Consider the following 23,860-nt stretch of genomic DNA (forward strand, 5'->3'; position numbering starts at 1 on the left):
AGGGGTCAGGGGACCCACAAATCACAATATCAAAACATTAGGTCACCACTTGCTGGTCTCTCGCCACTTTATTGGCCGTATCTCCCAACATCCCTAGAGCAATTCCACCCACAGAGACAAAGCAACCTGCCTTGGCTGCACTGACACGATGGGGCCAGACTGGGAATCCGGTCTGCTGAGCTCCTAAGCTGGATTGTGGGTGCTCTTGCTCTTTGCTGGCCCAGGAAGGACACCCCCACCCTCATGCCTACTCCCAAGTCTCCTAGAAATGTAGAGCATGGAGAATCACAGAGCCATGGGAAATGCCACAAACACCTGGGGTTCTGGAAGGCACCATCCACCTCCCTCCAAGTAGCATTCCAGGTAGAAATGTCAGCCAGGCACTCTGGCAGGTTGGGGCCCTGGCCAGGCATCCACAGGGCAACCATGCTGTGGCCCGCACCTCCTGATATGTAGGAACCGGGGCCTAAGGAGACAGGGACAAGGGGCCAGTTACTGCCTGAGCCCTGGGGAATGAGCAGGGGGTGGGAACCGCATGCTTGCCCCACAGCCAGAGCTGTGATAGTCTGAGTGGAAGGACCAGCATGGCTGTGGGGACTGGGGGGAGGGTAGAGTCTCACCTCCCACAGAAGTCCCTGCGCACAGCCACAAGATTGAGGGACAGGTCAGGCTGGCTCTGAAGCCAGCTGCCGACGAGCTCTGGGTGTCTTGGGTCCACTTCCAAGAAGATGCTTCTAGGTGGGGGAGAAATGGGTCAGCTCAGCTGGGCAGGGCTGGACCTGCATTTCTGGGCTGTCCCAGCTGGGAGGGGTGGAGGCAGAATGACACCCAGGGCAGGCCCAGTACATACTGGGAGGGGAGGAGGCTGTTGAGGTCAGACTCAGGAAACACCCCATCCATACCCAGAGTCCTTCAGGAGCCGAGGTGCCAGGGCCAGGATGTGGGTAATGATGTCCATGCCCTCCTCCCCACCGTCCAGGGCTAGTGGATCTTCATAGCTGAAGGGGAAAACAGTGAGAGCTAAGGGCCTGGGATGGGGTATCTGCAAAGTATGGAGAAGCTGACCAGGACTTCCACAAAGAAGGCTCTGTGGAACTTACACTCTGGGCTGAGAAGAAAGTCTGAGGACCCCGAATGATGGCAGCTCTGATTCCCCTACCTCCTACAGGCAGCCCCCTACCAGGCAGTGCTGGGCATGCTCAGCGAATCCCATTGACTGACTACCCCCAGGGCATGAGGGTCTCCCCACAACAAGGATATTCCTATTCTTGGCTTGGGGAGGCATAGAGCTGGCCCTGACCACTCCTGAGAGCCAGGAATTTGGAAGCCAGCACCCTGACACTCACTACCACTGCCTCATCCAGAGGCTGCTGGGCTACCCCTGGTTCTCAGACCGTTTGAGAACAGGATGATTCAGTGCAAAGCCTGGAGTAGAGTCTTAGTCCCAGCTTTCCTGCTAAGCCCCCACACAATCTTGGACAAGGTCCCTTCCCTCTCTGGGCCTCAGTCGTCTGGAAAATGATGCACCCATCTGACCACCTTCTATGTGTTGTATACTGTAGTCTGATATTTTAGTCATTAGTGGGTCCTCCCCATGGCCCGGCAAAGCTCTACCACTCCCCTTTCAGAGGCAGGAAACTGAGGCTCAGAGAGGTTCAGTGGTCTTAAGTGGGAAGGCAGATGCTGAACCAAAGTAGGTCTGTGGGTTCCAGAGTGAGCCTCTCTTTCAACACCACTGCCCCGTTCAGCCCCCCAGCCTTCCCATCCCTCCCGATAGTATGGTCCTCCAGGGCAGACCCATCCCATTAGGCCTTCTCAGGCCTGACCTCCCTGGTCTATCCCACACCTGAGGATCTCAGGGGCCAGCTTCTCCATGTCCCGGTGGAAGACGTAGGGAGGGTTGCTGACGACCAGGTCCACAGGGCCCCAGGGTAGAAGATGTGCCCAGCTCCCATCTGTGGTCAAAGGGAACACACAGCAGAGAATGGGAGGTAAAGGGTGGAAGCTCCACGCACTGCTATGTCCCTTGGGTAATCCCTCTCCCCAAACCACAACTTAGGCCTATCTCTGGACCCAATAAACTAAACTTCTAGATTAGTGCCCAGTGTCCCCAGCCAGCAGCCTGGCTGGGAGTGTGTATGCTCTGACGTGGCAGTTCTCTCCCTGGAGTGTCCTTGCCTTCTCTTCTTCCTATCAAAAACCTCCTCAATAAGCAAGACTCAGATCAAGTGCCACTTTCAGGCAGCCATCTCTGATTGCCTGACAAAGCAAGCGCCTCTGTTCTCTGCCACCCTGCTGGCCTTGCCACACTCTGCCTCATAGCCAACATGGACTGAGTGTATGGAGGGCAAGCCTGGCCTCAGTCAGTTGATTCCTAGTGGCTCTGTTTACTGGCCCCACCCTGCATCAGGTATCACACTCCATGGAGGGCGCACATGAAGCTCAAGGATGCTGTGGGCATGTGATAGAGCCAGAGCTGGAGCCAGAACTCTGCGGGTACTCTGTAAAGGATGCAGCCAAGTCATGCTGTGCCTGGGCCAGGCGGGGGTGGGCAGACACTCAAGTATTTTGGTCCCAAAGGCTATCTCTTGAGCTTCTGCTTACTTCTTGACAACAAACAAGCCCTAGTTAAATTCATTAATTATGGGGGATACGAAAGGTAAGAAAGATCCTGTGGCTGGTCCCTTCATGGGTCAGGTCAGCCCAGGAGGCAACAGGGACTTGCCTGTCCTCAGCAAGGATTGGGGGTGGGGAAGGGGTGTGTGTGGGGTGTGTGTGTGGGGTGTGTGTGTGTGTGTGCAGATTCCTACCCTTGGCTACAAAGAACGGGAGAATAAACCCTTCTTGGACCAGCAAGACACCTGGTGTCCATTGTCCATTTGTAACCCTGTGGGACCTATGCCAGGCCTCCCCCACTGCCTCCTCCTTCTTGAGGGTGGACATCGGCGGGTTTGATACCTGGATAGAGGTTGAGAGCAGGCCCCAAAGTCTGACTCCCCCTACCCTGACCGTCTGCACCCAAGCTCCCCTACCTCTGAGCATTCTCATGGGCCAGGCAGATGGCGGCTTCTCCCTTGTCCACAGCAATGACTCGGCTCTGCCCCAAGAACAAACAAAAGGTACGTGGGAGACAGGGTGTTTGGAAAGGCCAGGCCTGGGGACCAGAGCCCTCTTCCAACCCTCTGCTAGAAGAGGAGGGAAATACTCAGTAGCTTTTCTTCCTCTGCGGTCAGGGTCTGGCCAGATGGAAGGGGATGGGACTTAAAGGCTGTGCCCATGGTGGGCTGGGGCAGCTCTGTCTTCCTCCTATTTTCAGTCATTTCCTCTCAAGTAATTCTAGCAGAGTGGGTTGGGGAGGGATCAGCAGGAAGGACAGTAAGTGCCAGTCACAGTCTACCCAGGGTGGGGTGGAGGGATGCATAGGGGGCTCACCTGGGGAAGCTTGCTCAGCAGGCTGAGGGAAATGGCTCCTGATCCACAGCCCACCTCCAGGATGAATGGGCCACCTTGAGCTCCCACCACACGGGGCCCTTGGGTCACCTCCTCCAGCACCCATTCAACCAGCTCCTGCAAGGGAGATAGATCCTGATCAGAGTTGGTGCTGACCTGACTCCTGTGGGTCTTGGCACAGAGGGCCAAGCATAGTTAGCCCCTGTGTGAATGTAGAATGGGGATGGTTAAAGCCAGACTGAACTTCGTTGTCAGCTGCGGCCATGAGCAGGTCACACTGCCTCTCCATGCCTCCGCTTCCCCATCTATAAACTTGAGCACAGTTGAGAATAACCCACCTCATTGGGGGCAGGTGGAGATTTAACAGAAGCACATTCATGAAGCACTGATCTCATGCCTGGTACATGGTAAGTGTTCAGTAAGCCTCAGCTAATCCTTTTACAGACATCCTCTTGTTTTGCGCTTACAGCAATGTTAAGAATCATACTTAATGGTCCCTGGCCAACCCCTCTGTGCCTGGCCCTGCTTCCGGAGGTCTCCCTGTATTAATCTGTTAGACCCTCCTGAGGAAAGTGAGGTCCAGGGGTCAAGGGCCCACTGGGAACCTGGCCTGCAGCTCATGGTGGCCAAGAATCAGGGGCCAGTGTGTCCCCAGCTTCCTCACAGCCCCCCCAGAGAGGCTCCCAGGTCAAAGGGACAGGAAATTCCCTCCATGGAGGGGCAGGGGGATGACAGCCCTACCTGAGCCCTGTATCTGAAGGGGGCTGTGGCACACACAGGGCATGGGGTAAGTGGGCATGGCATGGGAAGAGGTGCCTAACTGCACTGTACCTGTGTTGGTGGCAGGGGGACACTTTCAGACACTGTCACTTTAGAAACAACAGTTTCAAGTCTGACCCACCCATCTGTCACCTGAAGACTGTGCATGGAAGCCAATACAGGGTGAGCGTGGAGGGCCGCTGCTGTGCATTGGCCAAAATGTTTCTCAACAGTAGTAGACTGGGGGCCCAAGTAGCCAGGTATGGAGCCAGGGAACCAGGGAAAGGGCATGGAGCCATGGAGCAGGGAAAGGGCAGTCCCTCAAAGGGACCCGCCCTTTGGATGAGGGTAGGAAAGGCCCCCCTAGAGGCTGAGGATTCCTGGGGTTCCAGGCAGGGCTGGCTCAGGGAACGAGGGGAAGAGTCAGGAAGTAGGTGTTTCCTTCATCTGAAAGAGATCTACTTCCTCCAGGCTCTCTCTACCATGACCTTCCTCACTGTGGGCCTAAGGTCTAGGATGGGGTGTGCTTCTCCCACCAAACTGAATGCTCCATGATGTGAAGACCAGGAATCTAACCCGTCATGGCATGTCCCACACGGGCAGGGCTTGGCCCACAGAGCGGCCTCTTGGCTACTTCCCAAGTGCTGGGCAAGCTCTCAGTGGCCACAGGAAGCTACCCTGAGCCTCAGACCCGCAGCTTCCCCCAAGCCCCAGTGTCAACAGTTAGGCCCCGATAGAGCAGAGGGCTCCAGATCACTCAGACTCATTTTCCACATAAGCTGCTCAGTGCTGAGTCCCCAAAAGTATTTCATCCTTCATCCCAACCCGGGAGCAAAGTTCACCTGTCCCCAGGGTAGCAAGTCCAAGGCAGGTGGAACTTGGCCAGTTCCAAGTTCCAAGCCCCTTCTGCACCAAACAAGCTACTGCCTATGAGTGAGACAGACCCTCTCCAGCCAGAGAGGGCTTCCCCTCACTCCTTCCCACCAGCCCTGTACCAGGCACCACTGGAGAACTGGAGTGCTGGCAGCAAGCTGCGCCCACAGCATTGGGACCAGCACAGAGCCAGCAGTCTAGGGCTGTGGCTTGGAGCCTGCGGTCACAGTGGCGAGTCCACATAATAAGTGGCCAGCTGAAACTTGTCAGGGGCATGAACTTCTCTTGGTTTCCTGACCACAGACAGACCTACCCTGGCTGGAGAATGACCCCTTAGTCAACCACACTGGCCAGCCACCTCAGAGAGACATCCTGACATCAGAGACACACACCACATGTGTGAATGGCTACCCTGGTCAGGGCATGAAGATGAGAGACTGCGCCCCCACTGCCACCAGTGCCCCTTGGCCTCTCCCTTACCCTCCAGATCCGGGGAAGATTATCTTGGCTGTAGGACCACTTCGGGTTTTGGCGGGGGCGGGGTAGGGATGGAGACCACTCCCAGCAAGTCCAGAAACTCTCTTCCTCACCTAGTAAAGAGTCTCCTCAGCCTAGAGTTGGTGGCTCCTTGGGGGAAGCTGAAAATCGAGCTGGTTACAGGCCCAGGGCACTTTTCCCAGGTGAACAAGGGGAGAATCCAAGAACACTGCAGGGTCGGAGCAGAGGGGAACATGGGAAGGAGGCAAAGAGCAGGCAGCTGTCGGCTCTGCCTGGAGCCACTGCCTCAACAGGACTCCACACCCCTTAAGAGGCTGGCGCAAGGCCTCAGCAGGACCTGAGTGCCATAAGGACCCTCATTAGGATTACATTCTTGATGAGGCAGCCCCAAGAAGGCAGCATTGCCTCCCTCAAGCTAATCACAGACAAGGCACTGAGCCTCCCACACCTCACAGAGCCTCACCTCGCCAAGCTGGGCAAGAATGGCTCACACTTCCAGCCTTGGTTTTCCCACTGTACACACTGCCAGTCCGGGGACTGAGCCACCTCCCCATCCCCAGAGAAAACCCAACTGGTCAGGCCACACACCGCCTACAACTTTGCATTTCAGAATTCTGCACCCATCATCAGAAACCACCCTTCAATGGATGGAGAGAACGCAAGCACCATGGTCCCTCCCTTGCACTAATTCTCCCCACTCCCCACCACAGGCCACGTCCTCTCAAGTTCTTGGTAAGGCACTCCCCAATGCGGCTTCACATTGGGGTAACCTGGCAAATTCTGAGAAACGTCTGTACAGTGAGGCGAGGACCTGGCCTCCCAACCGCAGCCTCCCTCCTCTCCCCCACCCCTTATAGCAGAGCTGCTCTTCTGGCCCAGACCCACCCAGGAAAGGGGGGGCCCTCACATGGGAGCCGGAAGTCCACACCCAACACTCAGAACCCTGGAACACATGGTTGGTGCCAGGTCAGCTCTGAGGGGACTCAAAGGTCATCGCGGTAGCTTCCCTCCCATGCCCTGACCCTTGGCAGCCTCAGGGGATGGTGAGTGACCTCCTGGCCAGAGGTCGCATGCTTGGAGGGGCCACAGGTTGGCCTCCCAAAAGTCTGCAGGTAGCAGGCTATACCCTGCTCTGGGTCTCTGCACCTATCCAGCTCATCCAATCCCAGATGGTTCAGCCCCTTGTAAGGTATGGGGCCCTGACGCAGGAGACAGGATGTCTTGAGTGCTGCCCCCATGCTCCCTGCCTTGACATCCCTGTGACTTCAGCAAGGTCTCAGACTCCCTACTGTCCCGGCCCTGACACTGGGCATTAAGGCAAGGACCTGGCCTCCCAACCACATGATGCAGGGGGCAAGTGGGGTCAGAGGGCTTCTTGGCTGAGGGAGAGAGGCTGGGAAAGTGAGAAGGGGCTCTGGGTCCCTGGCTGGGACAGGTGGATGAGGCCTGATATTTCCCAAGAATGTGTGTGCCTTTCTGGAAACACCCCTTCTCAGAACGTGGTGCGCTCTGGCTTGCCCACCAGCCCCCACCCACATACCCCTCCACCTGCTCTGCTCTCTCTGGCTCCCAGCCCTGCCACCTACAAGGTCATGGGGAAGCCCAAGAAGGGCCATAGAAAGCATTTCTCCCAAGACTAGGGTGTCGCACCTACACACAGCATGCTGGGACCATACACTTCCCAGTCCTAGTAATTTGAGAAACACAGGTGATTACCTGACTAGATAGTGGATGTAATAGGTAAAAGGTCCCAACCAGTTCCCTGGTCTGGAGGCCCAACCCTCTCATCATCTGGGCCCAGAGGGGGCAGTGACCTACCCAAGGTCACAAAGCTTAACCAGGCTTCCAGATGTCCAGCTGGAGCCCTCTCCACTTCGCCCATGCCTCCTGAGGAAGAGGAGGGCACTTGTTTCCCATGGGTTGGGTTGGCTATGGGCCCATGGGACAGCTCCTAGGGAAATGACAGGAACCGGCCGAGTACCGGCCGAGTACTTGGTGGGCAGCACTAGTTGGGGCATCTTGAGCCACTGCCAGCCTAGCGGCTTGGGCAGTGGCTTGGGAAGTGAGGATAGTCAAGGAGGTGAGCAGGAGACCTCTTTCCTCTTGGCCCCACCTACTCAGCCAGCCAGGAAGGGCGCTGCCTCTAAAGGACAGCAGTCATGGGGCTCCAGCGCCCCCTGGTGGAACTCTGGGACAAGACAGGTGGCCTGAGCCCCCTTCATTCCTATCCTGCCCAGTCCTGATGGCACACCTACCTCTGTTTCTGGCCGAGGGATAAACACTGGGGGTGCCATCTTCAGACTGAGGCCCTGAAAGTCCCACTCACCAAGGATGTACTGCACAGGCATCCTGCAGAGGGGGCAGCAGGGTGATCATCAGTGCCGGCACCTGGACCAACAAGACCATGTCTGGGTTGGGATACCACTTGTGGCCAAAAGTGTCGGGTAGGGTCATGTCTCCTACGCCCCAGAACTCCTAGCCAAGACCTTCCTTCCCTCCCTTCTTCCTATTTACTACCATGACCCCTCTCTCATCACTCTCTCATCCCAACACCTCCCTAGTCCTTGGACACTTTCCTCCTCCCTGACCATGAACTTGGTGGAGCTGAAGGAAGCTGGACCCTGCTCCCCACACAGAGCCCTCTGGTTTGGCCCATGGTGCTCACCTTTGCAATCGGTAGCTACTCAGCTCCTGGACATACTGTAACTGCCAAGGGGTCAGGGGCTGGGTCCAAAGTCCTGGCCTCAGGCTCTGAAACTGCACCACAGAGAATGTGAGTGGCTGGCTCCCCTGACCCAGGTTTCTTTTGTAGACAATGCCAGTGGGTCCAACACTGGCCACCTTGGTGATCCCTGAACCCCTAGTGCCTGGCACACACTGTAATAGTTTGTTGGATGAATGAATAAGTATCTGCCTAAGACATTCCTCCAGAAAAATCCCATCATTCTCAGCTCAGCACTCTCAGTGGAATGGAAAAGCCTGGATGTCTCTTCCCCAGAGTCCTCCCTCCCCCCATTTCCTGCCCTCTTGACAACACTGCACTTAACTGTTTTGGCTCCAAGGACGTGAGCCACGATGTACTCACTGGATTCCCGGGCCTCAGGGATGCCCCTTTTCTCAAAGACTACTGTCCAGTGGCTGACCAGTTCTGTGGCACTCAACATCCGAGCCGGAGGCAGATGGGGTTGCTGTGAGCTGAAGGTGCAGCCCCAAATGCCTCCCCTCCACCCCAGGCCAGACAGGAGGGCCCTCAGCATTCTGCCCCGATGTCCCACATCTCAGGGAAAGGATCCCTTGAGTACTTCCCCAAGGTCCCCAAATCTTTCTCGTGATGTCAGCTGCTGAGGATGGTGGCTGGCCTCAGCCGGATAGAGATGGAGAAGGTCACAGACTCTGGCTCCTCAGCATGACTCTGGTCCTCAGATGTGGCTGCCCTAGAATAGGGAAGGAGAACCAGGAGAGTAGCTGAGACTTGTGGGACCCACTCCTCTCTGACCTGTTGCCCGAGAGAGGACATGCTCTTGCTCTGTCGCCTCTTTGACTCCATTTTAGACCCTCACCCACCTATCTGAGTTTTCTTGTCTTGGTCAGTGACATTTTCTTCATGTTTTTGGCTCAAGTGATCTGAACCCATAGCTCAGTCCCTACTAATAAATGGGCTGGTGTGGATCAGGGCCCAGGCTTGGGGATTGGACAGATCTATCTGACCCAGAGGGTGTGACCTTGGGAAAGTCATTATTTCTGTGTTTCAGTTTCCTCGTCCATAAAATGGGGAAAATAACACAAACTCCACGGTGAGCACTGCATCGATCAATGAATATCAAGGGCCTGGGAGCCAGCTCAACAGACAGAGGAACTCAATTTTATATGCTCTTGACTAATATTACTAGGAGGAGGAGACTACCCTTGCTTGGGAGCTTTGCTTTTGACGTTTTGCATGCACTGTCATTGATCTGTATGCTGAAAATCACCCCTCCACCCAATTTAACCCATAGTCCTAAACACCAGCATAAACTTCCAGGTAAAAAATTGACAATTTCTGTTAATTTTATATGCAAGTTATCACAAACAAATTTAACTGAAGGTTTAAAACCAGCGGTCTCCTTTCCTCTTACAGAGACCAGGGTTCAAACTAGCCTTTACTGAACACCTGCTAGGTGCCGCTCTTCAGAGACAAACAGAGGAAAATGAGACTCCGAGACTGGAAGCAACTTGCCCAAAGTCACCCAGCTAGGTACTGTCCCAGTCAAGACACAAATCCTTTGGACTCCAGAGGCAGCTCTGTCTACCAGAGCGCCGCCCAGGGAGGAGCCGAGGCCTGAAGTCAAAGGCGCAACTTCCCTCTCAGTTTCGCACCGCGAGGTCGCCTCTCCACAAGCCTGTTTCTCCATCTGTACAACGGGGGTACAGACTTTTTAAGGAAGTTCTGCCAGAGCTCTGACGAACTCGAGGTCTCGAGGGTGTTACGCATACCTGCCTGAGAAGCTTCCCCACTCGCCCGCCAGCCTGAAGAAACTGCCGCAGCCTCGGCTCCCGGACGTGCGTGACCCGCGGTAAGCTCCCTCCGACGCTCTGCTTCCGGGGTTGGCGCAACTGAGGAAGGGCTCGGGCGGACCCCGTCGCCCAGCTCCAGAGTTCCTAGAGCCGATGTGTTCCACCTCGGAAGCCCCTGCGGCCAGTGGGGGCTATGAACGCCACGCCCACTACGTCCAAAGGCCCACTGGCGGGAAAGTGCGTGGTTGGGAGTAGGGTTGCTCCCTGGGGGCCTGGACCGGACGGTCTTCTTGAAGGTCGAGGCAGGGATAAGCCTGCGGTGACTGCTCCGAGATGACGTTTGGGTACCCGGCCGCGAGGTGTGTAGCCAGCCCGAACGGAGGTATGTCACCAGCCGGCTCTGAATTCGAGAGTTGGGGCGCGATGCCCAGGGGCCTGGTCTAACGTAGGCTGTGTGCTGGTAGAGCGGCACATGGGCGGATCCCAGTGTTGGGGGCGGGCACTAATTTGGGGGGTGGCACCCAGTGTCCAGGACCTGGGGTTCAGGTGGCAACTGGACCCCAGGGCCGCTCTTGACCCTCTAGCTCCCATTTTCGAGCAGGGAGCTCGAAACTGGAAGTAGTAGACCAGGGTTTGAATCCTGACTCATCGTGAGGCCTTGTCCATGTGCCCCTCTGTGGGCCTCAGTCGCTCCAATAAAATTCATGGCAGTGTTTCGCAAAGTATGGCCTGCCAATGCCACGCCCTCGCCCCCTAATCTATTGTTAACTAGATCACTGTTGACTAAACTACTATGAAGCATGCAGTTTCCCAGGCTCCATCCCAGACCCGGGGATCTGTATTTGTAACAAGCTACTCCGGTGATCCCCATAAGCTCCTTTAAAAACCTGAGGATTAGAAGGCTCCTCTCCAGAGATGATCGAGCTCTGGATTGGAGGGGTGTATGTAGGCTTGCTTGGGTCCAGGTGTCCAATAATACCACTCCTGTAATAAAAATACCATCCCGCCCCCCAACTTCTCTGAAGATGTCTCATTTCTAGCCTGGGATGGGTATCGTTTAACAAGAGCCCTCACACCAGAGCCCATCTGAGCAGGAAGCTGAGACCCAGGGAAGAGAAGCATCTTGCTCTAGGTCACTAAGCTAGTGGAGGGTCGACCGGAGTTCAATGCAGACTCAAGGACTCCTAGTCTAGTGATCTCCCCAAATTTGTGTCCACCTGCGTTTGCGGAGCCCGACTCTGTCCTGGCGGAGATGGAGCCCAGAGTAGCCGGAGACCAGAGTTGTAGCCCTTAGGAAGGCCTGGCCACCCACCGTCCCCCTCCCGACTCTGGCACAGTCCACGGGCAGTGAGGAGTGGTCCCCAAGAACTGCGACCTGGCTCCCCCTCTTGCTGGGGGCAGAGCCAGATCCGAGCGGCAGGCCAGCGGGCCAATGCAGGGCAGGCTCTGGGCCTGACAGCCAATCCGGGGCCGGGGGCACGGAGCTGGCAGGGAGGAGAGGAGCTGGAGCGTCGCGGAGCCGTGAGGCTGCTCGCCTCAGCCCCACCCCCGAGGTGGGTCCCGGCCGGCCAGTCCCTGTCCAGGCTGGCAGAACAGGCACTCTCGGCTGTGGGCGGTGTGACGTCGCTGGCCCAGCCCAGGGAGGTCCTCCCAGGGCGCCCAGGGAGGGCGGACCTTGGGTCGGACCCGCCGCCCCCAATCCCGGGGCCTGGGGGTCCCCCTCACCTTGCCCCGGCCTCCTGCCAGTCGCCACCACCCCTAGCCTCTCCCGCTGAGTTCGGCGCCCCTGAGAGGATTAAGTAAGTGCTGAGGTCGCCGCTTCTGTGCAAGAATGGAGGAATCACAGAGTCGCGAAGGTGGGGTTGGGGATTGGGGCAGGGAGGACTGATGAACCTGGTGGAGAATGGTATGCGGGTTCTTGGAGGTGGTGGTACCCACCCCTTTCTCTCTGGCTTCCTTCTCTTGCTCTTTGGACCATGAGGCATTCCTGAACAATGATGAGCAGAGCCCCTTCTCTCCTTTGGAGTGAAGAATAAACAGAGCCCCAGAGCAAGTATTAAGGGTCTGGCCCAAGGTCACATCTGGGGTCAGCGGCAGAGCCAAGAAAGAACCTGGGACTCCTGACGTGCCCAGCCTAGCTAGAGGAGGAGGACAGAGAGGGACGATGAGCTTCTCCCATCCCATGTTTCTGTGCCAGCCTTGCTTCTTCCTAAGAGGCCATCACTGGTGTGTGCACACCTCACACACACCCATACACCTGCACAGGGAGGCATCCCACATACACCCGTGAGCTAGCGCAGAGGTGTGTATGCAGCCATGAGCTGTGCATCTCTCCTATCCCTCGGCCTTCCCTTCTGCAGTTTGGCTAGGACCCCTTCCCACCCTGCCTTACCCAGGGCCTTTTGGCCTGGGAAGGCCAAAGTCACAGCCTAGACTGGGCACATCACCCACCCTCTGCTCCCAGGGGAGGAGGGAAGGGGAAGAGAAGGCATCTCAGAGTGGGAGCTCCATCCCTGCCTCTGAAGATACGCTCCCCTTGATTTTCTCCTAGTCCCTAGCAGCCCCTATAGGGAGTTCAATGACCCAAGAGCCTACAGAGAAAGCCCACCAGAGGACCTGACTTTGGCCTCTCTCTCCTTCCTGTCTTCTGGTCTTGCCACACATGTCCCTGCCCTTACTCCAAGCACAAGCTGGACCACACAGCAGGCTGGGTCCAGGGGCTTCTGGGGCTCCCCTTTCCCAACTGGAGTGGCCAGAGGGAGAAGATCTAACATTTATTGGGTACTTGCTGTGGATGAGGGTTGTACTGAGCTAAGTCATTTCTAGGAACTTGTTCATTCTGATATTTCAGTGACCCTATGACCCTTTCTGTGAGGGAGGTGTTCTTAATACCCCTACCTTAGACTCAGGAAAACTGAGACATGGAGAGGTGGAGTGACTTGCCTAGGGTCACCCAGTTAAGTGGCTGAACCGGGATTCAAAGACAAGCCTATCTGACTTTCGTGCAAGTGTTTTCCTCCAGGAAAGGAAAAAGCTGCAGTATTTTTTTCTCCAAGCAGGAGGTGAGGGATGTGGGGGGCAGGAAGTAAGAAGGTGAGCAGTGAGGGGAGTAGGGGCTGGGGGTGGGGAATGAACTTTTTCTTTCAAACCTTCCCACTACTTTTCACATCGTCCAAGTATGATCACTATGATCATCTTACCCACAAAGAGGGGGCAGGGCTTCATTTTCATGTTCCTAAATCCACATGGGATCCATAGATATATAAAGAACATGTCCTGATGTTCCCTGAACTTGCCCTTGCCCTCAAACTTTTATTTCCCCTGTGCCTTCAGAACTTAGGGGGACTTCATCTCCTCACAGAGTCCCATCCTCAGCCTCATGTTTTTTATTTTTTCCTTTCCAACACCCAGGTAGGCAGGGAGCTCTCTTTATCCAAAGACGTGGCCCCCTGTATGGGTAGTGGGGGCCACAGGCTGGGACACCCCTGATGTCAGAAGTGAATGAGCAGGTTGACTGACCACAAGCAGTCCCTCAGCATCAGCATGGACTCCAGGATCCCATCTGCTAGGAGCTGGATCAGCAGCCACCCACCCACCTCTGAACCTGACCTGGAGCCTGCCACAGATGGGCCAGCTTCTGAGACCACCACACTCAGCCCAGAAGCCACCAGCTTTAATGACACCAGAATCCCTGACGTGGCTGGTGGCACAGCCGGCGTGGGCACAATGCTTCTGTCCTTTGGGATCATCACAGTGATTGGCCTGGCTGTGGCCATGGTGAGAGCTGGGGCAGGCTGGGGCTGGCCCAGATGGCCCTCACTTGGCAGAGGGCGATCACTGTTTAGATTTTAGAGGATCTAATCGGAACACAATTGTCTGTTAGTGATAGTACAATCCCTTCCTTCCCCAGAGATTTGTTTATTGGGGTCCAGAGACCAGAGAAGCTGCCTCCAATTGGAAGAACCAGAAAAGGTTCTGAGGAATACATGGCATTTTGAGTTGGGCCATGAAGGCCACGTAGGAGTTGGGGAGGAGGGTGTTGCAGGTGGAGGGTCCTGATGGGCAAACGTTTGGGGGCAGACAGGAGGTATCTGTGAGCAGCAAGCAGGACAGTGAGGCAAGTGAGTGTGGGGATGCAATAGGAGTAGAGGCCAGCAGGCAATTGGGATAGATCGTGGGCTGTAGAGTCCAAATGGGATGCTTTGGGCATGGCAGGCTGCTGGCAATGTTCATTCATTCATTCATTCATTCACTTGGCAATTATTTACTGGGCACCTGCCCTGGACCGATTCTTCGGGACCCCAGGGACTAGGAAGAAAATGTCCTGCCCTGCAGTTCTTACAGGGAGTGAGAGATAGGTAAAACCAAGGGTGCCAAGGGAAGCCCGTAGGGACTGGATTAGGGAACTGGGTGGGAGTTAGGGGGACTTCCTAGGCTGGGTGGTCAGGGACAACTAAGGAGACAACATTAGAGCTAAGACATCACAGTGGAGGCCTGGCCCCAGTGTCATGAGAAGGGCAGAGTTGGGCAGACATCAGGGCAGAGGTGAGCTGGGGTGAGGGCTGCAGGTGTGCCCTGAGAGTGGATATGATGCTTCCAGATCTGGTATCTACCTCTGAAGAGATGGACTCTCCCCTGGGAATTCCCTGGCAGTCCAATGGTTAGGACTCAGTGCTTTAACTGCCGTGGCCCCAGGTTCAATCCCTGGTCAGGGAACTAGGATCTCAAGTTGTGCAGCGTGGACAAAAAAAAAAAAGATATGGGCTCTCCTCTTAAGATGATACATGGACACTCAGAATGTCACCGAGGGCCCATTGGAGATTGCGAGGACTGAGATCTGGAAGGGTGAGAGGTGTACCTGAGGTCCCCCAGCAGGCCCAGCAATGGTGGCATTCTGCCTGCTGCCCCTCACAGGCTCTGACGGCTGGCCTTAGTCTCAGGAGCATGTTGCTGTGACAAATAGGGCTGGATGATCCATTCATGGCTGGAGCTGCTGGTAAAACAGGGTCACCATATGGGCCCCACAGGCTCCGGATTGCTGCCAGGGAACAACTGCTGGCCAGCGGGCAGAGCCAGGATGCAACACACAGAGTGAGGCCGGGGCCTGAGCAGTCTCCTGGGGCAGGGGTGAGGCAGAATACCGGTGTTTGGCACCCATGTGGTGGTTAAGCAGGCTGAGACACCCTAACCTCAGGGGCAGAGCAGGGCCTAGAAACTGCCTTTGTCACTCTTAGCCAAAGATTTTGTCCTGGGAACTTGGGAAGACTTCCTTACTCTTCATTCTGGAGGAATATTCGGAGGGCCGCGGTGGATGGCCTTATCACCAAAAACGGAGAGGTAGGGAAGTTATGGGGCAAAGGCAGTGGAGGGCAGGAAACAGCTCCTGGGCAGGGGTCAGGTCTGGAGATGTTCCTTAAGTACTACTTCCTCTCCCCTCATGCCAACCCTGAGCCAGGCCATGCTGGGTGCAAGGAGGAACAAATCAGTGCCAGGCCGTGTGCCTCACATAGGAAGAACAGTGGGGGAGGGCTTCCTGGAAGAGGTGGGGCTGCAGCTGGACAGTGAAGTTACGTAAGGAAGATTTGGAAAGGAAGGTATTTGCGGGGAGGGTGTTAGTAGTTGGGGCAGAGGGAGCAGCAAGGGCGAGGGGTGGAGATTGGTTCTAGCCTCTCTTAAAGATCCTTCTGTATCACAGGGCAGGCAGCAGCGCTGAGAGGGCGAGGGAGTACAGTGTGCTGGGGCTGGAGCTGCTGCTTCAGGGCAGGCAGGGGCTATGCCAGAGACCTGGAGCTCCTGTTGCATCCCACCCACAAGAGAGCAAGGGGCATGCCAACATGTGACCTCCTGGAGGGGATGGGGGAGCAAGGGGCACTGCAGTTTCTTTCCGCCTTTGGGGTCCCTCAGGAATGAGCAGCAGGAGGAGCTCTGGGTCAGGCTGGAAACAAACCAGATTCAAACTGTGAATGGGCCACAAAGAGTATAGGAGCCACAGGGGGTTTGGGACAGACTCTAGGGACATGGCTTTCCCCCAAGCAGAAGAAGTCACGCTCCTGGTAGTCAAAAAACACCAGTTGAGGGATGAGCGAGATGGTGGCAGAGGTCCCTGGAGTTCCCGCTCCAGGTCCTGCAGAGGTCCCCAAGTCTCACCCCCTTCCTCCCTCCCCTGAGTGCTTTGTACCAGGACTTCCTGCTCTAGCCAGGAGCTCTTGGGTCTCAGATGTTTTCTCAGGATGCCTAGGCCTTTATCTTCAAGTCATTATGATGGGGGTTAGGACCCAGGGGTCTTCCTAGGTTCCTCCAGCATCAGGGTTCAGGAGTGTGGTCTAGGCTGATGTCCAGGGGCTCAGACCCTCCTCCTCAGCCCCTGAGGGCCATCAGCCTCCCATGGAAACCCCAGGAAGCCAGCCCAGAGCCTTGCCTAGAGTCACTGCCCTGCAGTGTCTGCCCACTGCCTATCCTCTGTTCTTTTTGCCCATACATGGGGAGAAAATTTGGTCCTGGGGACAGCTGAGAGGAGGGCTCTCAGCCACCACCACTTCAGCCCTGAGGAGTCCGAGGCAGGCACTGAGTGGCTGGAGCCACAGTCAGTTTTGGCAGGGCTGGGCCCACGCGTCCGTAGGCCAGGCTTACCTGTGTGGTCTTCCCAGGCTGGCCTTCTCCCCACCTCTGAGTTCGGGCACTGTCAGCATCTAATAAACGTCAAATGGAAGCACAAATTTAGGATGTATGTGTCCCTGGGATGGGGTCGCTGAGGACATGGGGACCTATAGTTCTCCCGTTCATCAGCCTCAGCATGTCCCCTGTCCCAAGGGACTGCTGGATTAATTAGGGCCTCCTTTCCTGGCCATTTGATGCTGCTCCTTCTCTTGCAGGTTTTGTACATCAGGAAGAAGAAGAGGTAACTCCCCATCTGCCACCCAAGGCTCCAGCCCGTGGGCAATGCTGGGCTGGACTCCAGGGGACGTGGGTGGGAAAGGAGAATCCCTCCACCATGAGGGTCCCTCTCCCTAGTGAGGGAGTCAGGGCCTCTTCTGCCCACTCGGGGTTGGGGGTAACCATTTTCCCCTGGGGAGGGCTGAGCCACCCTTGCCCTGCTGCCCTGAGCTAATGGCTACTGACTCCCCTTTCCCCACCCCGGCCCCTCGGAGGCTGGGGATCGCACAAGGCCCTGGCTTAGGCAGTCCCCATGGCTCTCATGGATGATAGCTCTGTGGCCCATGGCCCCATCTGGTCCCAGGAGTGGGTAACTATCCCTCCCAGGCCACCCATCCAAGAGGTAGAGCTAGTACTGTATGTGCAAAAATGTCTTTCATTGAATCCCAGGGGAAATTTTAGGACCCTAAACATGGTGGTGTCAGCTGGTCAGCAGGCAGCAGCACCTGGAGGGCTGGTGGGAGCGGAAGGGCCTGCCCTGCCTGCAGCAGTCTCTGCCCCCACCCCCCAGGCTGGAGAAGCTGCGCCACCAGCTCATGCCCATGTACAACTTCGACCCCACGGAGGAGCAAGATGAACTGGAGCGGGAGCTGCTGGAGCACGGGCGGGACACTGCCTCCGTGCAGGCCGCCACCGCTGTGCAGGCCATGCTGGCCAAGGTGGGCACTGACCAGGCTCCTCCATTCAGCCTGCAGCCTGTTTGTGGCTCTTCCACCCCCACCCTCCCTCCTTTCCCATGTAGCTTTCTAGCACCTGCCATGTGGTCAAGTGGCAGCTATCGGGTATATGGATTTTGTCAGGTTTGTTTAGAAACTAGTAGAATTGCTCCTCGGCCACCCACAGGCTTACTGCCCAAGGCCAGGCCAGGGCAGCCCTGGGATCCAGCCTGGCTCTGTCCTGATAGCCTGGTCACCTTGGAAGCTCCGTTGGCCTCTCTGAGCCTCAGTTTTCTCATCTGCAAGTGAAAATCCTGATTCTTGCCTCAGGTATGCCCCCTCAAACTAGGGGGAAAGCAGAAGACTCACGGGAGGGATTGTTGGGGGGCTGAGACCCTGGGTTCTTCTGCTTCCTGAGATCCCAGTCCTGAGTGAGTTGTGACTGGCGTCAGATTCTGGGGCAGTGGCACCTCTGAGTAGATTGGTGGGTTCCTAGTAGCTGGCAGACCCCAGGCAGGTGCAGACCCTGGCCGGACTCACCTCCCATGTCCAAAGTGCTGGGTACCTGTGTGGTTATCCTGCCAGAGTCACTGGGCTGCCTGGCCACTTGCCACCAGTCCCTGAAATCCCCAGGGGCCAGAGCACCATGAAGAGGCCTGGTCTCCCCCTGACCCATGATGCCCCTTTGCATCCCTCCTTGCCTTGACTGTACAGGTTGCTAGGGAACCTGGCTCCACAGCAGCAGAATTAAGAGACTGGGCTCAGGAAGAGTCCAGGCTGAGAGTCCCCTGGTTTTGCTACCAGTTCTTTGTCACCTGGATCAGGACTCATTCCCCCTTGGGATATTCAGGAAATTGGGCTGAGAACCTTGGTCCGCACAGCTCTTGGGATTACTGAGTATTTGACGGTTGTTTCCTGTGCATCTCCCTTGTGCCAGCCCTTGTGCCCGGGCTTTGGGGCTTGGGGGTACAGAGGTGAATACCCTCTGCTGGGAGAGGTCAGTACATGCATAATTAATGCAGTCCCTGGGACCTAGGTTAAGTGCTGCAACTGGCTGAGGTGGCAGGGCAAGCTGGGGATGGCTGGGGGGAGGAGTCATCTGAGCCAGGTGGTATTTCTTGGCTGAGCTTGTGGGAGGGCATTCCAGGCAGAAGACATAGCTGGTGCCAAGCGCACGTGGGCACCAGAGGGTGGAGGGGACTGGGCCAGAGAGTGCATGGCCTTGGTCAAGGTCCCTGATGCCCCTTACTGTCTCTCTGCAGACCACTCTCCCCTCTCAGGGCCCAATGCAGAGGCCCAGCCGGCTGGTGTTCACCGATGTAGCCAATGCCATCCATGCGTGAGGACCCCGGGACAGGCCTGGACCTCTGATGAAAACACCTGCCACAGTGCCCTCAGCTGCCAACTCCGAGATCATTAGGACCTCCTCTCAGGACCTGCCCTGCCAAGGCCTCAGCTATTTTGAGGACCCAGCTGCTGACCCTCCAGGCTCTAAAAGAGGCCCTGGCCAGGTTGGGCATATGGCCACTGATATCCCCTGACCTGAGGGCCCTGGAATGCAGAGCATCCCTCATAAGGCTTCCTTATGCTGGCTGGCTTCCTTGTGCCCTTCCCAGACCCCTCACATCAGGGTCTGCTCCTCTAATGTGGAGGAAATGACGGGAGATGTGGGATGGGACGGGGAAGGGAAGGAGATTAGGGGGGTTCCCATCCATCAGGGAGAGACATATCTTTGGAATCTGGAGTCTCCTCTGGGGTGGGGAGAGGCAGCCACCCAGGTCACAGACACATGGTATGGTGGTACACTGGGAGAGGCTCAGGGATAGAGCTGAAACTGCCCAGTGGGCAAGGATGCCAGCAGGAGGGCTGCTCATACCCAAGGTCAGTCCAAATTACAGGGATCCATGAGGTCTTCCAGCCACCCCTCCGTGGTGGTCGGCTATTGGCCGGGCCCAAGCTAGGAGGAGAGCTGAGGGGGAAGGGAGGTGGGGGAGCAGGTGTGGAGGGATGCAGTGCCCAGACCTGCTGGAAGGCCTTCTGCATGCGTATGAAGGTGCCCACCTGCAGACATGTGCCTGTCCCAGCACAGGGGGCAGGATGGAGACCCCTGCATTGGCTCCACCCTCCAAGCCACCCCCCACCCCATGGTGTGTAGAGGAACATTAAGTAGGCCACCTTCTCCACCTTCAGTATTCAGGGACTGAAGGGAGAGGGAAGCAAAGGCAAGGGTCCACTGCCCACCACATCCCTTCACGGGGCTCTAAAAGCCAGGTAACCTGCTTCTGGAACAGTTCCCTGTCTTGGTGTTTATCGGGGACCTGGGGTTGGGGGAGAGACTATTGGTCAGAGGGCAGTGGTCACCAGCTGCAGGGTAGCAGGGGAAGTTCTGAATGCCTGAAACAGGGTGGGGATAGCCCCTTGGAAAACAGACCTAAGAGACCTAGTCTGGGTTTTGATTACACAACCCACCTACCCATTGTCCACCCACCCCATGCCCCGCAGGAATTCTGCCAGGCTGGGGCATCTGGGCAAGGCACTGGGTCAAGCCAGACCCCAAGAGCTGGGCACTTCTCCGCTGGGCACACATGTGCACCTGAGCAGGCACAGACACACCCCCCTGTGCCCAGCCTCGCCGCCATCACTGTCCTCTGCTGGTTGGTGGGGACGTGAGGGTGGCAAATACGAGGTGTCAGGCTGTGAGGGCCTAGGAGGACTTCATGGGGAAGGTTCTGGATTTATTTCCTCCTCTAGATGCTATAAATACGTTAGCATTTGAGCCAACTGGAGGGCTATGGGTAATTTAGGATGCACAGAAACTGTAATTTAACTCATAACATCTCCATGTGAGAGCATTAAAGATGTAATTAAGACGTTTACACAAAGAGAGTGTGAGCCTGTGACACTGGGGATGTGAAACCCCAGGAGGGGTGGGATGAGTGAGGGGCTGTGGGGGGGATGGCCGCTTGGATATCAGCTATGAGGTGGAAGCCCAGCTGGCTTTCCTTGATCTATCCAATGAGTTGCCTCTGGTCCTGAGTTCAAGGCTGCTCTGGGGCCTCGTGCCTCAGCTGTGGAATGGGGTCACAATGCCTGCCATATCCTTGGTTGGAGAGGCCAAGTGGACAGGACCTATGGGACAGGAGGAGGGAGGGGGCATGAGCCCCAAGGACCAGGGGGAGGTGCGGTGCCTCAGGACCCATAGGAGCTGGGTGTGAAACACAAAAGAGAAGAAAATAATGTGGTCTTTCCCAGAGCACAGGGGTGCAGGGGATGGGTGGTGTTGGGAAGCCACAAGGGTTATGTGTGGGGAACCCACCTGCAGTGTTCAGAAGGGTTTGGTCACTGTTGTGACCTAATGCCCTAGTTTTCCCAGGACTGCACAATTTTAGGATTGAAAATCTCATAAACCAGGACTTTAAGTGACATCCTGACCCTCTGCTAAAGAACTGAGTCTTCAGGCTAGCATAAGTGGAAACGAGGAGAGGGTGAGCCCCAGTCCCATGGTGGAGGGCTGGGCTGGACCTGGGGGTTGCAGGACAGGGCCTTGGGTAAGAGTGAGGGCCCCAAGCACCCCATGGGCCTCCCACACTGGGGTCAAACAGCCGGACCTGTCAGTGACAAGCCTGGTCTTGGAGAGGGGTCTCCTTTCCTCAGCAGACTGACAGAGGATTTCTGAGGGTGAGGGGAGACGGGATGTGTGGGCTGTGCACCTCAATCCTGTTGGATAGCCCCTCAGCCCCAGAATGTGGGAGCTGCAGAGGACCCAATGTCTGGGAGACCCTAAAAATGGAGTCCGGAGAGCAAGGTTGGCACCCAGGGACCAGAGCCTGGGATGGGGGCTCCAGGAGGACCCCTGTCCCCATTTTCTCCCACTGCCTGCCCCAGACCCCTGTCCTGGTTGGGTGGGTTTGGCTAGGTGATGGACACAGGGCAGCTTTCTCTGCGTGACGGGGGCCGCTTCATCCTCCTTTGTCCCCTCACATCACCCCCTCTTCCCTTCCACCCACCTTCTGTTTTCTAGCTCTCTCTCACCCCTGGAGGATTACCAAATGCCCCCCAAAGTTCCCAGGTCTTCTACAGAGTGTGGGATCAATAAACATTGGGATAAAATGTTCCAGGTGACGTGTCCTCCATGTGACCATGGGCCTGGTGGACTGACCAGAAAGCTCCTCGCCGCCCTCAGCCAGGCAGACAGGGTGAGACGGCGCTGCCTGCCTGCCATTACTACTCCTGGTGGTGACTGTTACAAGGGGGCCCTTGGGAGCTGCTCCCCTGGCCCCCAGCCCTGTACGCACATCAATGCATGAAACCCCTCCTCACAGGTAGCGACCGGAGTTTTGGGCAGAAGCTGCAGCGGTTACAGTGGGTGGTATGAGGGTGGACGTGGAGGGCCGCCTTCAGAGGCCATCTTGTTTAATCAAGTGAAGTGTCACCTTTGAGCCAAAGTGAATACAATAATCCTGTTGCCTGGCTGCAGGCAGATGCCAGAGACGCCTTCAGAATGTAAAGGAAAGTTCCTGTGGGGTTGAGCACAGAAACTCCTGTAGAGCAGTCTGACCTTGCAATGGGTTCCTTCCAGAAACATCACTGAGCCCCACAGGGGGCCCAGCACCAACCCAGTCTCTGCATCACCATTTGAGATGGGAGGAAACACATGTCAAATAGGAAGAAAGGATGAGAAAGAGAGAGAGAGAGAGAGAGAGAGTGTGTGTGTGTGTGTGTGTGTTTCAAGTGTATCCACAAACACACTCTAAGTCTACACCCATATGAAAAAGAAGGCAGGAAGAGGATCCAGTGTGCCTGGGGGTGTTCAGAGGCTGAGAGCAGACACTGCCACCCTATCCTATCCAGCTGCACCCTGCAGCAGGCCTCAGTGTGAGGGGCCTTGGCTGAGAATATCTGAGGGAACCCCAGGAGCATCCCCCACCCTCCTGGCCTCTGAGGGCTCAGGACAGGGAGCAAGTGCAGCCAGGGGCATCTGTGGTCATACAGAAGACATTCCTGAAAGGCCAGAGATCCTGGTACCCACAATGGCTGGGGGAGGTGGGCTGTCTCACTCCTGTTTCATCAGTGAGGAGCCAGGGGAGAGTAGCCCAGGGCTCCGTGTACAGCTGGGGCTGGGGTTTGAACCTGGTACATCCTGGGCCCACAGCCCACAGCTCATGTGGCCCAGGCAGGCCTTGATATGGAGGACAGCAACACAGCCTGCACCTACAAGCGTGGCCCAAGGTGCTCCAAGCTCCTACCTCCCTTTGACCTGACAGGAGGCTGGGCATGTCCTGCGTCCTATGCCTAGGTATTTCAGGGGAAAGGGCCATAGATTCAGTCCAGCTTTCCAAGGCCAGGGCTAGGACTAGGTTCCCTTTGAGGCTCCGTGACAACCTGGATCCCAGCCCTATTTCCTCCAGGTGTACATATGTAGTGCGGAATGGGAGGCCATGTCCTTGTCTGCACCCCTCTGTTCTCCTAATACATGGTCGCTGGGTACCAGCACCTCCCCCCCGGGGCTGCCAAAGCCCCACAGATCACTGTCAAGGAGCACCCAGTCTCCCAGTCTCTCACACCACTAATCCAGCTCCCACCTTCCTGGATGGCAACATGGATGGATGTGCCCACCTGCTTGAGCTTCCCCAGTGCTCCCAGTGACATCCAGGCTAAGGCCCAGCCAATCCCCTCAGCTTCTCCTACCCAGCCACCTCTGGGATCTGACCTGTGAGAATGTAGAGAGGGGACAACAGTAGATGTCCCAGCCCTTGGGGTTGATGGGCCTCCTGTCCTCTGGCCACTGGTCAAACAGGAGAGGAGGGACATTCACTCTGGCCATTCCCACCTACCCAGCCCTTACTGTACTTCTGCTGGAGGCCTGGAGGCCTGCATTAGGAGGGGTAGGCAGGTCTACTTCCTGGGAGTGCAGCTAGAGATAAAGGGGCTGCAGTAATAACAGTGTCAATAATAATAACAGTAACAATAATAATGTGTGGTTCATTGAGCTTCTGCCACGTGCCAGTTACAGTGGACCGGCTCACTGAGGGAGGGCCAGGGCAGTGTTCCCCACTGCCATTCACAGGTATTCAGAGCTGGACAATGGCCAGAAAGGGCCTTGGGCCACCTCAAGGGCCAGAATCTGGTCCCAGTAACTGCTACCTTTGATTGGCCCGATCCCGGCACAATCTCACTTTATTCCCAGTATCCTTCTT

The 23,860-nt window shown here is 56.4% G+C and overlaps 2 protein-coding genes across 5 annotated transcripts; one reads left to right on the forward strand and one right to left on the reverse strand.

Annotated features, from left to right (window-relative positions):
* Nucleotides 1–37: 37 nt before the first annotated feature.
* HEMK1 (HemK methyltransferase 1, mitochondrial release factors N(5)-glutamine) lies at nt 38–10,179 on the reverse strand. The gene is made up of 10 exons (XM_024746809.1): nt 10,054–10,179; nt 8,628–9,014; nt 8,246–8,337; nt 7,836–7,929; nt 3,433–3,567; nt 3,033–3,097; nt 1,847–2,005; nt 903–998; nt 621–734; nt 38–466 (listed from the first exon to the last, which is right to left on the reverse strand). The coding sequence occupies exons 2-10, from the start codon at nt 8,835–8,837 to the stop codon at nt 373–375; spliced, it is 1,059 nt and encodes a 352-aa protein (XP_024602577.1). The 5' UTR covers nt 8,838–9,014; nt 10,054–10,179; the 3' UTR covers nt 38–372.
* On the forward strand, nt 10,075–20,556 carry CUNH3orf18 (chromosome unknown C3orf18 homolog). Of its 4 annotated transcripts, none has more exons than XM_024746790.1 (5): nt 10,075–10,133; nt 13,486–13,851; nt 16,947–16,972; nt 17,519–17,666; nt 18,926–19,062. In XM_024746790.1, the coding sequence occupies exons 2-5, from the start codon at nt 13,576–13,578 to the stop codon at nt 19,004–19,006; spliced, it is 531 nt and encodes a 176-aa protein (XP_024602558.1). In that variant the 5' UTR covers nt 10,075–10,133; nt 13,486–13,575; the 3' UTR covers nt 19,007–19,062. The 4 variants fall into 4 exon arrangements, with proteins under 4 accessions (XP_024602558.1, XP_024602566.1, XP_024602540.1 ...); XM_024746798.1 differs by lacking the exon at nt 10,075–10,133 and adding an exon at nt 10,321–10,456 and having other exon boundaries at nt 18,926–20,556; XM_024746772.1 differs by lacking the exon at nt 10,075–10,133 and adding an exon at nt 11,574–11,873.
* The last annotated feature ends 3,304 nt before the right edge of the window (nt 20,557–23,860 follow it).

The sequence above is a fragment of the Neophocaena asiaeorientalis genome, unplaced genomic scaffold (genome assembly GCF_003031525.2).
Source record: "Neophocaena asiaeorientalis asiaeorientalis breed wild unplaced genomic scaffold, Neophocaena_asiaeorientalis_V1.1 scaffold779, whole genome shotgun sequence".
Taxonomy (NCBI): Eukaryota; Metazoa; Chordata; class Mammalia; order Artiodactyla; family Phocoenidae; genus Neophocaena; species Neophocaena asiaeorientalis.

Excerpts from the sequence above, each read along its gene's own strand:
- HEMK1 (XM_024746809.1), bottom strand. The coding sequence starts at position 8,837 with ATGCTGAGGGCCCTCCTGTCTGGCCTGGGGTGGAGGGGAGGCATTTGG. Across the intron at positions 735-902 it reads CGGCTCCTGAAGGACTCTGG|AAGCATCTTCTTGGAAGTGG; the intron begins GTATGGATGGGG and ends TCCCCCACCTAG. Across the intron at positions 467-620 it reads CGCAGGGACTTCTGTGGGAG|GCCCCGGTTCCTACATATCA; the intron begins GTGAGACTCTAC and ends CTGTCTCCTTAG.
- CUNH3orf18 (XM_024746790.1), top strand. The coding sequence starts at position 13,576 with ATGAGCAGGTTGACTGACCACAAGCAGTCCCTCAGCATCAGCATGGAC. Across the intron at positions 13,852-16,946 it reads TTGGCCTGGCTGTGGCCATG|GTTTTGTACATCAGGAAGAA; the intron begins GTGAGAGCTGGG and ends CTTCTCTTGCAG. Across the intron at positions 17,667-18,925 it reads TGCAGGCCATGCTGGCCAAG|ACCACTCTCCCCTCTCAGGG; the intron begins GTGGGCACTGAC and ends GTCTCTCTGCAG.